Raw genomic sequence first — 15,934 nt, forward strand, 5'->3', positions numbered from 1 at the left:
GCATCACCCCCGTTCAGGTGTCGCCAGCCGCCACCGGAGACTTCCCGGGAGGAAAACACCCGCGGAAAATCCGTGTGTGTCTTCCCCGGGAGCTTCCCCTCGCCTAGCCGGGGGAAGGGGGGAGTGGAAGTGGAAGAACTTTCCTTTGTCGTAGGAGAGGATTTAGTGACCTCCAAAGTTTTGTTCCGGGAGGAAACCGTTGGAGAAGTTTTTCAGGGTTCATGCTTATTTTCGTGTATTTTATTGCGCTGCCGTTTGGTACCCAGCACGGTCAAAGCTGTGGAGCAGAAAAAAAGATTAGGGACGTTTATGTAGGGATTTCATCGCTTTTAATACCTTCCCTTTTTTTAATACCTGCATTTTGTATTTTGCATCTTCAGATGGGTAGTGTGGAATACATTTATAAATGCGTGTACTTGCCTGTGGGTAACACCGAGGACAAAGATGGGAAACATGCAGAAACTAGACAGATTTTAAACATTCTATTCTCTTTGGCAGAAGATCAATAGTTGAAGATTTCTGCTTACACAATCTATACCTTGACAATATAAAAATTAAGAGATCTGCTGATAACGTATGGTATTGATAGCCATTTCAACTTAAGAAATTTAATAGGTAATTTAGACTAATATAAAGGAGCTTTGGATATTCTGGATAAACTAGTAACTAGGCAAGATTATTAAACTTTGTGATTGGTTCCTGTTGAACTCTCAGTTTTTCAGAATAATAACAGTAGATATTTAAGAGACAAGACTGCGTTTTAAGTGTAGATGTCTGAAATTTGACTACCAAAAAAGAGTGTATCTTTTGAGAAGACCAATTAAGGAGTCATTATATGTTGGTAGTCTGTGTTGCATCTATTCATAATAAACAGTTTCATGATACCAGGCACTGTAAATTTTCTGGTAGTGTACTACACAAATAGGGAGAGTGATAATTCCTATTTTACATATATTTTTTTAATTATTAAATGTAATGGCTATCCCATGTATGATACGTACATTAATTCATTGATACTAATTATTACCCATGAAATTCTAATGGTATGTTTGAATAGTTTTAGTTTGGCTCTTCTGGTTTATCTCATTGTCTCAAGCTGAGACAGAGGAATCTTAAAATTTCTTGCTTGTTCATTATTCCTTCTATCTCTTCTCTCCCTGCTCTCCTTCACTCTACTTTAAAGCAGAGTAACTGCTGAGAATACCTGCACATGTTCATGTGAAGAAAAATGCCCATTTTAAAGATATACAAATCTTGGTAGACAAGAGCAAACTGCTCATGCCCTGTACGAAAATGTACTGAGTTGGTATTAATAAGATACTTGTTTTGGTATTAGTTTGTGATGCCAAACAACAAACATGAGAGAATGCAAAGATAGGCTGGCACTCTGATCTTTGTTTAAACAGGTCATGGTTTTTATTTGATGTTGTGTGCTCATTACAGGAACTGTCAGCAGCAATGTAAAGCAGACTGGAGTTCTGATTTGGCATACAGAGCCAATTCTGACATTGATGTTTTTGCTTCTTGAGTTGATGGTTCATAGAATATAGTGTCGTTTGCGATCGTATTTATTTAATTGATTTTAGTATATGCTATTAGAAAAAAATATCTGGATTATGGCCTTTTATCAACAGATCTGCTGCCTCAGGTGCAGTCCTCCTCACTTGAAGAGTTACACAGGACTGGACTCTTCTATGTAGTAGAACATGTAGAGGTGTATAAAAAGGTTACTGTTTTCTATGCCAGCCAGAGTTCTGCCACTGAATTACAAGGAAGGAGACTCAAATCTCCTGAAACCAGGTAACTGCTTAGTTGATTATTCAGGCACTTTCATTTTTCAGACATATGGAAACAATATAAAATAATAAATAATTGTGAAATTTTATATTTTTGTCCATGAAAACAGTTTTCATCTCAGATGATTAATAAACAGTAAAAATAAATCAATGCAGTCCATTTGATTCTTGCTGAACCTTGTTTTGAAGACTTCAGAGAGGATGTGTAAGGTAAACTGCGGGAAGAGACTTTTCACATGCTTCTGTTACATTAAGATATGTTAGAATGTTACAATGTACAGTTTGAGCTCTCAAAATAAGACTTCAGTGTAGTGCTGGAAACTTTAATTTGTATGTTCCTGATTGTACACCAGTTTGGATTCTGTGACCATTGTCCATAGTTAAATTGTATCTGTGTGAGAGTGTCTGAGAGCAAGGTGGTCTCTAATTGTCATTTATCACTTAAATACGTGCTCTGTTTCAATTCCAGATATTCTAGATTATAATTCAAAATATAAGCAAGGTTAGTAATTTAAGAGGGTCCTTTAAGGTCACTGGACTGTTATCCCCTGACTTCCTATTAGAAAGCAGTATTTTCAGGCTGATGTTATTACAAATAAAATACTATGTGTATGTAATGGTTGGGCAAGGTTGCAGAATGACAGCCCAACATGAGATCCATTGCAGAAAGGAGCAGGGCTGTTATGGTAATGGCTCTTCACCTGCTTCTGCAGTGGCCACCTCTGCAGGGTAAAGCAGTTCATTCTTTGTGACTGCTCACTGCTTGACCTCATTGTTGAAACTGTCAAAAAGTGTGACAGTTTTGCTGTGATTCAATACGACAGTGGAAATTGTATTAGAATTAACAAATAACAGTCGTGGCATATATCTAGTAACTTGAAGTCATAACTGATTTGGGATTCATTACACGAACCTAAAACCAAAATGCTTAGTGTTTTCCATTCAGTCACTATTTAAAATGCCATTATTTGCCACGGGAGTAAGATGGGGTTCATAATGTCATTTAAATACGCTGTATTGTGTTCGGCTGTGGAGAGACATACTAACGTAAGTGTAATAAGGACTCATCTTGTTTTTTACACAGATTCAGAGGTGTGATAAATATGTATAATACGTGTCAATTGCAAGTATTTGCCCTTACTTGTTATATATTTTTAATTTATACATTTCTGCTAAAAGCAAGATTACTATATTTAGCATATATCACTTTTTTGAAAGCTATTTTTTGTGCAGTGTACCCTCTTGACCTTTCAAATTTAGTTTCTCTGCCATATAGCCTGTTGCCCTTATGGCAGGTAAGGCTCTTGCCATTCAGCCGAAGACTGGAGCCAGGAGAGCAGCTGTAGAAGCAGCATACGAAGGAGAGCGATGGTTACTGATATTTGTGACTGTTTTTTCTCTGCCTTTTCCTAATTGGTGGTTTTGCCCAAGCTCCCTCTTTGCCAGCTCTCGCAGTCGCATCACTTAGCTTAACACACTGTACAGCTCAAACATCCTGCACGCCACTTTATCTTGCCACCTTTCTTCCTTCTCTCACCTGCTCTGTCATATCCCATCTTCTCTCTGCTTTTGTGTTTTGTGATGCTAATCCCATTTATTTTTTCCTTCTCTGTAAAAGAAAATGGAAGGAACATAGTGCTCTGCTGTTGAACTGATTATTTCTCTGTGTTGCTGTATTGTTTTTCTCCCATATCCTTTGTTGAGCTTCTGGAGACTGTGAGCTGTTTGGGGCATAGACTTTCTGTTACTGCATGGTTGTACAGTGCCTAGAATAGCTTGCTGTTGGATTTCACTTGGTCTGTGGACGCTCATGTAATAATAAATAGTAATACTAGGATTATTTCAGCTTCGTGGGACAGCCTTTCTTCTGGTTCTTTGTAGTAAACAAAATAATTTCTTACTCAGAGCTTATCTTCACTGTATTGCTGTTCTGAGGTGTATCTCAGTTTTGCCCCTCAACACTTTGTCCCTGGTATGTGTAGTTTTTGGTAAAGTTCAAGAAACCTTGTCTATTGCAGCAGGAGTAGGATGGATTAAAACTCAGCTACTGCTAGTAGTTTGCAATCTAGTAACTTGAACAAGAACCAAAAAGTCAGCTTCAGTACGTTTCAGTGGAAACTTCAGATTTAGCAACACCAAAAAACGTTCTGTTTTCACCCGGTTGATTAAATAAGACAGAAGGGAAAAGAAAACCCAAAAATGTATAGTGGGTGCATTTCTCTACTTTGATACTTTCATCCTAAGTATTTTTTCCATTTTGATTTCCCTTTACTTTTCACCCCTGGACTGTTTGGCTTTGTTTTAGCATCTTTTGCATCACATGAAAATTTGTACTTGGTCCAAATGAAATCAAAAGAGTTTTTCAAGCAGCCAGAGAATCAGCTGAGGTATCATGCATACAGCTTGGAGTCACTGGAGGCAGCCAGCCCAGTCACTGACCAACTCTTTCTGTTACTTGGCACAGCTTGCACCGTGTTTTGCAGTGTGATAGCTTCCACCTGAGCTAGCCTAGCTGCCATGGAGTACCGTGAGTGCACTCTCAGTGAAGCTTTTCTCCTGAATCTTGCTTCTTTTATGAGTAGCCTCCTCAGAGCAGTGATTTGAAGCATCCCTGTGTGAGAAAGGCACTGTAGGACAGGATGCTTTGCTGATTGGTAGGATCCATTTTAGGTCTGAAGAATATCCAGAGGTATTTGACCTGAAACGCTTCCCCTCAGGTCTGTGTGTCTGGGATTTCCCCCATACTTTCTTTCCTCTCTTTTTTTCTTTGAAGGAAAGGGTTTAGTTGCCTTTGTTTCAGTTTCCTGTGGACCATGTAGGGGGGCTCTTTGTGGACATGACTTTATGGGTCGGAGGAGTGAGTGGCCCAAACAACTGTTGAGTGTTTTCCCTTTGTGTCAGTCCCGGGAAGGATATCTAGAAAAATAAACAGAACAAACTCCCTGAACATTAATCAGATGACATGAAGGATTTCGGTGGGATGGATGCAGCTAAATGAGTGAAAAGTGGAAACAACAAAATTAATAGGACTGCCAGTATACTTAATTTTCAGAGTTTTGTGTCTAAGAGCAAAAAAATGCAGCTGTTAAGGATTTGCTTGATTAATTTTATAATTTAACTCCAGGCCTTAATAGAAAAAGATATACTAATCTCAGAGGTCGTATCACTAGAAATATATTTACATGTAAGCTATGTTCTAAATTCCACCTTATATGTATTTGTGTGCTAGTACTTTGGCATTTCATTCATCTTGAACTACAGGAATAGTTTGGACACTTTTATTTTTCATTCTTGTGTACTGACATAGAGATCAGCAACCTTTAAAGAGTTGTTAGTGTTAGATTTCTTTCTGAAATTGGACGAGAATATTGGCAACAGAAATTCATCCGCAGCTGAGAGGTGCTGCTGCACAAAAAGGGAAGACCCTGTGAACTGTCTCACAGGCATTAACTTGCCTGTGTATGAAGCAGCAGCTCCTGGCTTCTGCTAAACTCAGCACAGGGAAGTTGCTGCTGGCTGTCCCAGGGGTGCTGTGTGCCCTGAGCCCCTCCGGCCCCTCTGCTGTACTTTGCCGTCTCCCAGATGAACACTGCTGGTGACCAACGCTGATTTTGAAAGCTTACATGAAAACTACTTGAACTGTCTGCTAAAATAATCCTCTGCTCAGTATTAGACTTTGACATACTCTGATGTAATTTTGGTATTGGAGTGAGCGTGATAAATCAGATGGGATGCATTCTGCCTTCAAATATACATGTATGATCAAATCAGTCAAATTCTGTGCATTTATATATAATTTCCATTGAAGTCGCTTTGAATAAAGTATGTGTCACAGGCAAGTGGGACTTGACCCAGCGGGGCTTGTACAGATGAAGGCTAGGAAATGAACGTGAGGCCGCTTGTCACTAAAGGGTGAAGAAAAAGAACATTATTCAGTTAAAAATTAAAGCAAACTGTTTCTTAAATATATAATGTTTCAGTACTTACATAGTCTTCTTCTCAGTAAATAATATTTTAAGAGATTCAAGAGCTTAATCAGAGGACATGCCCAAATTGCAGACTGAAATGTAGAATCAGATCCCCACAACCCTAATTTACTGCTGTTGGAATGTCCATTTTTGATCATTTTCACACATAACCTGTATTTTTAGCTATTTTCCCTTAGAATGAATATTATCATTTTGGGACTTGTAATTTGTCTATTACGAATGTATACTCATGATTTTCAGTAATGTAGGTTTTGAAATACTGCCAGAAATAAAGGCAGATTTTTTAGAGTGTGGAATCAGTTTTGTGGCTTTGATATTTATTTAAAATTTCATTCACTAGAGGTAATTACTTAAATAGATTAGCCACCTCTGCAGGTATTTTGGGATAAATACAGGTAATATTGATCCAAAACAGTATATTTTTCAGGGAAAAGATTTGGTTTTACTTAAGAAAAATGTATCCATTTAAGTATTTTATCCAAATATGATAATATTTTATGCATTCAGGCAAGATCATATGTAGGATTACAATAATGTAATTATCCTTGACAAATGTTCAGTCTGTTTGTAAATCTTTACAGTACTAGTGTTTAAATCTAAAATATATTGGATATAGCGTAAAGGAGAAGTTTAAGGCGAAAACAAAGCAATATTATTAGGTTGCATTTATTTTTTTAATTGAATAAATGAACAATTATTTGTATGGATGAGAATTTGATTCAGAAAATTACACTGCTGATGAGCCAAAATAAAATTAAATCTTCATAAATAGAATATTCAGTTATGGTAGTTTTGGGAACCTAGGTAGGGAAATGCGGAAAAGTAATTTAAAATCATTCAATCATCATTTGAAATAAGACTAGCTAAGAAGGTGCCTAAGTGGTAACTGCTTTAAATAAATACAGAATTAGATTCCATTGGCAAATGTGCAGTTTTTTGTCTTTTCTGAACTCATTAATCTATCTCTTTTTCAGAATGCCAGGTCGGAACTTTGGCATATAATAGGTACAGTGTATTTTTGGAGGGAAGTTCGCAGAAGTGGATGTTAGGGCGTAGTTCCAAAAGACAAATAATTTATCTCATTTCCTACTTTCTGTGTCTATATAATCTTTTTATGGCAGTTAAAGCTAGCAAGTATGTTAGTGTTCTTTATAAATAAAGTAATGAGAGAAATATGTATGATATTTGTGTTTGAGAGCAGTGGAGGAAAGCTAATTTGAAGAAAAAAAGAATTTCAGTGAAGAATTTTGTCATACTGTATTTAACAGGTCATTAAAATCAGCAAAGGAGAACAATGATGTGTGTTTTAGCATGGTGAGAAATATCTTGGGCGATTTTGTTGTTTTTTTTCTCTAATGCAGGTTAAGGTAATTGTAATTACAGAGAAATAAGAGGTCTTAAGTCACTGAATTTTTTTTCACATTACAAAACAGATTGCTCAGTGCCCTGTAGATCTGCAGTTAACAAATAGGTGATATATATGGCAAGGCACTGAAGTGTTCATTGATAGGTGAAATAGGAGATTCTAAACAGAAGAGGGTAGATCTTGCATTTCTTCTCATTGAAGTCAGTAGGATTTTGAGGCGTATAAGTTAACTCAGAATTTTGCCCCCTGGTTTTGTTTATATAGGTGGGAATAGCTCTGACTTCAAGGGAAAAGATAGAGTCACAGAACTGAGTATTATTTGACTGATAACAGTTAGCAAATTTAGATTTGCTGGCACAGAAAAACATGTCCGATTTAAAAAGACTGCCCAAAGAGTCCCCTTAATAAATCATGGGGATGGTATAACCTCTTTCAGCAGAAGCCACTGAAGAAAGCAGAGACTGAAAAACAAGATGCTTAAGATCTCTTTCAATTAAAGAAACACCATAGGCCAAGGTTTTTGAAAATACCATAGCAGAGCATGTGCGCTGTAGTTACCAGATGAGGATTGTGAAATCCATGGTAAGAGCCATGGTAAAGAGGCATTTGTAAAGGTTTTATTCCAGTTTTTGACCTTAAGACAAGTTCACAAACTTGCACAGCAGTATACCTGCATGCTATGCCCCAAGGAGCAGACAGAGCACTATTTGTTGCCATCTCATGGTGCTCACAGAATGGATCAGTAAGCGCATTCCGGTTTTTTTTGTGGAGTTAAATCTGCACTGCAAAACTCATGTTTGTTGCTTAAAACCGGGGATTTCTTAGCCTTCATGGAGATGAAGTTGGAGCTGGCACCCTGGCATGTTTCACCGCTGCTAAACTGGCATTTAGAAAAACTGATGCTCTCAAATGCTGTACTGCTGCTGTAGCTGAAATAGGGTTAGGTTTCCCAGCAGGTTTCTAGGTCACTACATTCATCATGAAGAACTCTGGAAGATTTGTAAGGGTCGTAAACACCTTAAATGGCACCACACGTTATGAGATTGTAGTAATTCAGTTACCCTTGAGGAGTCTGTTGGTTTTTTTAATGCTGTTGTATAGTTCTCATTGACACAAATTGCAGGTACATAAAGCATTTGCTTTGGGAAAAGGGGGCTTGTAAGTGCGTATTTCACTTCAATACAGTGCAGTTTTATTTGCTTATTTTTAAAATGCAATGGGAAATATTTCTGTGTACGACAAATCATGTTCATTTAAAAAGCCTAATGATTCCATCAGTAGAAATGTGCATGATCGACCTCAAAATCTACAAGCATCTTGATGACATTTGATTATGCCGCCTTCACTTTAAAGTCCTCATTTGCCAAGTGAGTCCAAACCAGTCTGCTAAGGGGAGACTTGGTGGTTTTGGTTTGCCAAGACTTGCACTCTGTTTCAGAAAATGAAGAGAAGGAAGAGGAGAGTGTATCCCTTTGGAGAGGCTTTCATCTGCAGAGTGATTTGCCTGGCTCATCCTTTCCCACAGAATAATGCCTTTTTAGGATTATTTCAGTATTCATTTCCCGATGGCAGAACTGAAGATAGCAGACTAATTCCATTGATTGTCTTCTATCTGGAGTATCTGAAATGGGCATTTTAGACAGCAAAAAACCTTCAGCATTTTCAGCCTATTTCTCATAGTAAGTGATTGCTTTACTGATTCCAGTATGTTCATTTATTGCTGGTCAGTCTCTAACAGGCTTTTTGCTGGGAGAGGGGCTTAAAATAAAAATGGTAATTTGTGATAATGAAGCCAGTCTCTAGCAGTTATGTAGCAATTGGGACCATTGCTGCAGAATACTCTGTAGCACATTTTTGGCTTTAAATAAAGGGTCTACTGCCCTGTGCAAAGGATGATTTGACAGTTTATGAAGAGCAGTGTAGGGGGAGACCCGAACCCTTGATAAAGCTCTTGGAAGAGTTTCTGATTAACAGTATCCAAGATTTGCACGAGAAGCAGGTGTGTCACTTTGCAGTCTATCTCAAACTCTCACACTCTTCTTTAAGATATTTTACTGCTGTTGTCTTACTGTCTTTCCCTGAAAAAATATGACTTTGATGTTTTATAGCTGCATGAAAACTCTTTTTTTCCCCTTTGATACTACATTTAATTTCTTCATTGCCTCCCGAAATCCCAGCTTGTGAGACTCTCTGAACAAAACTAACATGTTTTCTATAGCTATCTCTTTGCCACTGATCTTGGTACTTCTGAGAGTCCCAGCATCCTCTTCTATCTTTATGTTATCTCACTGTTATTAGTGCAAAATCTGGCAACTGCCTCTCTTCAGCTCTTGCTGGGGTATGCTATAGCCATGTTGTGCTTCTTCACCTCCATGTTTTTTGTAACCCAAGTTCATTGCTCAACAGATGAACTCCTTCAGTTTTATCTCTTAATTTATAACTTCTTTTTTATTATCATCGTAAGCATCAGTATTTTATCTTGGTTTCTAATTGTTATTTCATTGACATCTGCTTGAGCCATGTTGTTTTCAGGTCTAGATTCATATTTTGTGTTGCTGGGATAATTTTCAAGAAGTGTCGTTGTTTTTAGGCTTGAGACAAAGGGTAGATAATGGAAGAAACAGTGGGGAAGATGGAATAAGATGTGGCGAGAGAGTGGACATGAGAGTGAACTGAAGGATAAACAGAATAAAGCAGAATCTGTGAGTGAAAATGTCAGATTAAAATAAAACATTGTCTTGAAATGGAAAAAAAGATAAATAGGTTGCATAAATAGGCTGGAAAATTCATGTAAAAGGGAAGTAATTGTGCCAGTTATACAAGAAGGCTGTGAGATGAAAATACAAGAAATTTCAGTCTGAAAATGTAAAAAATCTTAATACAAATATTTATTAGGACCTCATCAAAAGGATTTATATTTATGTCTAGGTTCAAGCACCTCGCTAGTCCAGTAATTCCTCAGGAGAGATGTTGCAGTCCACATAGTTTATGACCTGATGCAAAGCCTTCTGAAGATGGTGGAGCAGTGTCCATTGTACACAATGGGCTTTGGGTCAGAGCTCTGTGAACATTTGAATAGGTGCTGGAGAAAGCAGCAGAAAAATAATGTATGGAGAATGTTCCTGCCATCAGTAAGAAGATGGCTTAGCTGATTTAATAGCTTTTTCTCAGTCTGTGATTCTAACAGCCAGGTTTGTGATATTTATTTTAGTATTCATGTTCTTGCAGTCCTTTTTACATTTCTCTCTTTTTCCCTGGCAGACATCCCGCAGCTCCATAAGTCTGGGGGAAGAGGATGGTTAGCATGTTGTTGCTGTGGGAATTTGAGTCTTAATGTTCTGTGTTGTTAATGCTGGGCATATGATTTTAAAACTTGGGTACTATAGATGCAGATAATTATTTCCCTGCTGCATTTTATGTTCTGATTTGGGAAAGGAAGACATTTCAGAATATTAAAAGAAAGAAAAAGTTATTATTTGGGGGACTATTGAAAATGGAAACAGAAAGAGGGGAGTAATGGGTGTCAGTCTGGTTATCAGTCAAGCTGGAACGAGACAGCTTGTTCTGTCGAACACCAAGAACGTTAGTAGTCAGCCAACCACTTAATGCAGGAAGAAAATCCTAGACTGAAAGGTAAGGTTCAAAGACATCTGTGTATGTTTCTGAAATGAGCTTGAATTAAGCTTGCTATTGAATTATGCTTACTGATTATGTGTTACATATCTGATTTTTGTTTAGCACAGGGTATTCGTATGATTGCTAGTTATTTTATATTTATTGCAAGATCTGGCTCTTGCTTTTCTTCTCCAGTCTTGGATGCTTTTTATGTGTCCAGGATTGACGTTGGGTGACTGTCATTTGGCAGACAGCTTAGCAGTGCTGTGGCATCTCTTTTTTTTCCCCCTTTTTTTTTTTTCTTACCTCAAGTGAAATATGTTGTCTTCCCATTTTCTACATGTTTATACGGTGAACTTATTGCTGAATGTCTGTGGCTAGCATCCTCTCAAGCCTAATGGTGTGATCCACACATTCTGCCATGTGCATGGATTGAGTCCCTGATTAAAAGAACTCTTCAGCACTGAAGGGAATATCAGTGGTATGCTGGCTGTGGTGTGTTTCTGTTTACAAATTTGTTCTTTTAGTTAGTTTGTGTTGGTAAGTGGTATTTTCCAGCTTAAGAGTGGATATTGGGGTACTGTCCTGGTTTTGCAAACATCTGCTCTTTCTGGAGCAGATTTGATGTATAACTTGAGAGGAGTCATAAAAGACAGGACCCAAAGATGAGGCTGACAGAAGGTGGTTTCTCGGCTGCTGTGAGCTCCTGAGAATGTACTAAGGCCAAAGGGAGATTTTGGGTCCCTAAGGCAGTGCCTTAACTCCTTTGTAACTGCAGTTCAGTTGTGAGTAAAGTGGGCGTAATCCCTGAATTACAAAACAAAGGCTGTGTTTTTTGGGTAGTTTGAAATCTTTATGCAGAGCTGTGGAATCATAAATTATTAATTTTACTAGAGAATATTTCTAGAGGTCACCAGTTCTAATAGTTTATTTCAAAGAGAAGTAGGTTCACTTCGAACAGTTTGCCCCCTATAAAATCTCTGACCTTGCCTATTCAAACTTCTTTACAAATGCATCATTTAATACAGGAAGCTCCTCAGGGAGGGTTCTTCACATCTGCCATCGTAATTTCTTATTTCCTAAATGCAGCAATTTGTACTTGATTATTCTTACAAGGTTCGTGCCTCCCTTCCCTCCCCCTGCTCCGGCACATTCTTTTGTGCTGCTGCTTGTTCCGCAGCCTGAACGTGGCAGCTGAGAGTGTTTAAAATCCAAAATTTTCTTTGTGGTTATTCTACCATTTCCTTGCCACTCAGTTCTAGGAGAGACTAGTTTTCAGTTCTCAGACTGTTTTCCTGCAAGTTGTTAGTGACAGCAAGTTGTCGTCATTTTACAGCCATTCAGCAAGTAACAAAACTGAGCTGAATCTCTCATTTCAGTTTCCTAAGGACAAGATTTCCCAAAACAAAAATACACTGCCACTTCTTGGAGCACTTCACATCTGTAGTAGTTAAGCGAAGGACTGAAGCCCAGATTTTTAAAGATGCTTAGGTGCTTGACTGCTACTAGAATTGGATTGAAACAAAGTACCTGTAAATCGCTTTAAAAATTTGAGTGACTATGAAGAACTTCCCCATCCATCACTCTTGGCAGTGGTCCCTTCATAATGGAAGTAAGGCATATCACCAAGGTCACATAAAATGCTCCTAGTCCTGCTTTCCAGAAACTGCACATATTAAGTGAATTGCTGCATTCTAGAATGGCTTTTCATGAAAAACATCTCCTGAAGCAGATTATTTATATTCCCTAGAAGAAAGAGCCCTCGCTTGCATGAAAGTAAATATTTAAGGCAGACAACTTCTAAAAAAGATGCAGAATTATACTGTAGAAGTACCCAGCTTTATAGCTTATTAACCATTTTTTATTAAAACTGGGAAATAAAAGTAAAATTCACATTTAAATTACTTTCTGCTGTTTCTAGGGGATACTCTTTGCATTACAGTTGGTTTCACTTTGCTATTCCTCTGCTCATTTTCAGTGCTGCTGTTTTAGACTTGAATAACCTTCAGGGAAAAATTTATTCCCAAACATCAACCTGTATGGATTTTACTTTTTTAAAAATATTTAATAACATTTAACTGTGTGCTAGCCTTTGAATCACTTTCTTTTCCAGTGAATCCAGAATGTTGGGTGAGCTAGTGCTGAGTGAGAAGAGAATGTGTTTGAAGGGGGGAGCCCTTTATGTCTGTGTCAGGAGTTCCTTCATGGATACTATAAAATGAGGAGCAAGTGCACAGGAGGCCGTTTGCTCTGTCCCTTAGGATGTAAAGAACAACCACTTGCAATGCTTCCCTGAAATAAATGGCACAGACTTGCTGAAGAATTGGTTAGACTGATTCTTAGTTAATTAATTCACATTTTAGTCGTGCACAGCCATGTATTCAATTTCAGGTTTGATGGGGCTTTTTTGAAGGAGGATGGGGAGTAAACATTCAGCAATGCAATAAAAAAAGGAAGGAAAGAAAATGGTTGTGTTGAAGGAACGTTATTATTTGACATGGCATTCTGAAGAATGACTGCATTGTCTTTTAGGTTTGAATTAAATGTCTGAAATACTTGAGCAAGTTGCCCCTGTGTTCTTGAGCAAGTTTACTTCTACTTCCTGCTTCCCACCCCCAACTAAAGTATGTTTGTCAAATTGCTGAGTCGGAAAGGTTTGTGATGAGTTCTTTGAGCTGTGTGTCTTCATCCCTCCATATGCCCCCTTCATCTTCATTGCGTATTAAATAAAGCAAATTCCAAACAGATTAACTGTCAAACAGTTATGCTCCATCTCTTCAATCTGCTTTCAGGTTTTTCAAAGGGGAGTGTGCTGATTAGGAAAGGAGATGTCATGGTCTTCTTCTGTCGATGTAGGAAGATAGCAGATATGATTGCCTGAAAAAGCCAACTACACAGCGCAAGCATGGCTTTCTCCCAGTCGCACATTATGGCAGCTAGAAGGCATCAGCACAGTAGACTCATAATTGAAGTGGATGAGTACAGCTCTAACCCCACACAAGCTTTCACGTTCTACAACATTAACCAGGGACGTTTTCAGCCCCCACATGTGCAAATGTAAGTATTATAGTTTTGTTATTGCTCTAGCACAGCCTTCTGAATTGTTATTGCCTTGTCAGTGTGGAATTTGATGGACCACTCAAAAATAATTCAAAGAACACAGTTTTTCTGCCTTTCTAATAATAATTACTATAATGATACAAAATCAGTCCATTTGAAAAGTATAAGTACTTTGTCAAAGGATGGGAGAAAGATCACTCCGCTAGCATAACTTTAAGACGTAATACTTACATATTAAAAAGAGACATAAACAACAAGCAGTGGTAATAAAATAAGAGATGCTACAAGGATGATACTTTCTGCAATCTCAATAATGTTTGTTTGCATTGTACACTTTCTTATTGACATAAATAGCTGTTGAAAATACAAAGCCTGTATCTGTACAACACATACTGTTTGGTTAGTTATATTACAGCTACATACAAGGGAAAAATCACATCAATAAATAAAATAGTGTGGGCACCCATCCGACAACTTACTTTCATACCGATGTGCTGAAGATGCCAAGTGCTTAAAGAGTAATTAAAATAATGTGTTTGTTTCTAACTTCTTATATAATGACATCAGTAAAATTAACTGCTCTAAATGATTTACTTGTAATATAAAGTGGAGAATTATAATTACAAAATGAAACTTGCCATAAAGTTTAAAGCCAGAAGGAAGAACAAAACAGTAAAGCTATTAGAAATAAATTAAGTATAAAAATTCTACTGTAAAATATTTTTATAGGGAATAAAAATGTCTGCACCATTTTATTGTGTTTATTAAAGAGAGAAGCAGCTTTATCTTTAGATCAGAAGGCTGGTTTTCATTCTTTTAAAGGAAACTTTTTCCTTTAGGAATACTGAAGAAATAATCACCTCATTCACGTTTTTTGGTGTTTCATATGATTTGGTAATTTACAAACAGAGGCCATGATTTCTGCAGTTAAAAAACTCAGCAGTTATGATTGGTTGAATGCTATGTGTCTGTTTAGTGAATGCTTATGTACTTTCTTTGTCATAAATTAGATACTATATTAAAAAAATCTGCAGACTAAGATATATCAGAGTGGTGAGCAAACACTCAGTTTTTGGGGGCAGTGTATTAGCTGATGGTCTGTGTTGGGGGTTTTTAGGTACTATTGAAATGCAAACAGTAAAATGAATTGAGTGTTAGCACTGGGAAACATCTTTTGTTTATAGAGCTGGCAAATGGTAGCAAAAGTACAAACAAACAAATGTGGGTTCAGAAATACTTCTACAAATGAAAATGCCAAATGCAGGTTGCTTTATTTGTCGAGGCTTAGCCATTCTTTGTGAATATTCAGGCAGTTCCTGGGCACTCATGAATTTGTTCATTGGTCTTAAAAGCGTAAATGTTTTTTAGTTATTTATTAGTATCCACTTGGTACTCAACAATATGCTGTTTAAACTTCTAACTAGTAACAATTCATATTGCTTGGAGGGCTTAGACAATCAACTTGCATGATAGAAGTTCACCACCTAAACAAGTAGTTGAAAATAAGCTATCCTTAGAAAATGGTTCCTCAGAAGAGTTTAGCAGTCTCTCATGAATGATTAATACTATTGAAGAAGTTGTGCAAATAGAAAAACAGGCTAAATCAATTGAAACATTTACCACAATCTGACCTGTGCTTTCTCTTGTAAATTGTAAATAATGTTTCTGAATACCAGCAGGATTGCTTTTGCCTCCTACCAATGAATAGAATAATAACAAAGACGGGAAAAGTAGACATAAAAAGTGTAACAAAAGCACCTTTTATTCACATGATTGTTATGGCTGAAATCTTAGCCCTGCTTTAGTCCATGTGAGTTTTATCCTTAACTTCGGGGGCATGAGGGTTTTGCCTTGTCTTTGTGTATAGTTCAGAATTCCTAGATTAGTGATGTTTTAGGAAATCATAAACAGATTTCACATAAACCTGTTAACATCTGAACTTGTGGTAAACTACTTTAACCACAGGGGTTTCTTGGTGCTCCTTTTCTTCTGAATTCAATCTTGCAGCTCTTCCTTGGTCTTCTGTACAGTTTTATATTTCTTGTTTCACTTTTTAGCACCCATAACATGCTGACAGCCCTTCGTAGACCCACCTTAGTCTGGCATTC

General features: G+C 37.4%; 1 protein-coding gene across 1 annotated transcript in view; it reads left to right on the plus strand.

Annotated features, from left to right (window-relative positions):
- The first annotated feature begins 13,558 nt into the window (after nucleotides 1-13,558).
- MPPED1 (metallophosphoesterase domain containing 1) overlaps nucleotides 13,559-15,934 on the plus strand; it is a 50,671-nt gene continuing 48,295 nt past the window's right edge. The window contains exon 1 of the mRNA XM_010177252.1: nucleotides 13,559-13,823. Coding sequence (XP_010175554.1) covers nucleotides 13,672-13,823 — 152 coding nt within the window. The 5' untranslated portion in view covers nucleotides 13,559-13,671. The remainder of the gene's footprint in view (nucleotides 13,824-15,934) is intronic.

This window comes from Antrostomus carolinensis, unplaced genomic scaffold (assembly GCF_000700745.2).
Source record: "Antrostomus carolinensis isolate BGI_N321 unplaced genomic scaffold, ASM70074v2 scaffold6811, whole genome shotgun sequence".
Taxonomy (NCBI): Eukaryota; Metazoa; Chordata; class Aves; order Caprimulgiformes; family Caprimulgidae; genus Antrostomus; species Antrostomus carolinensis.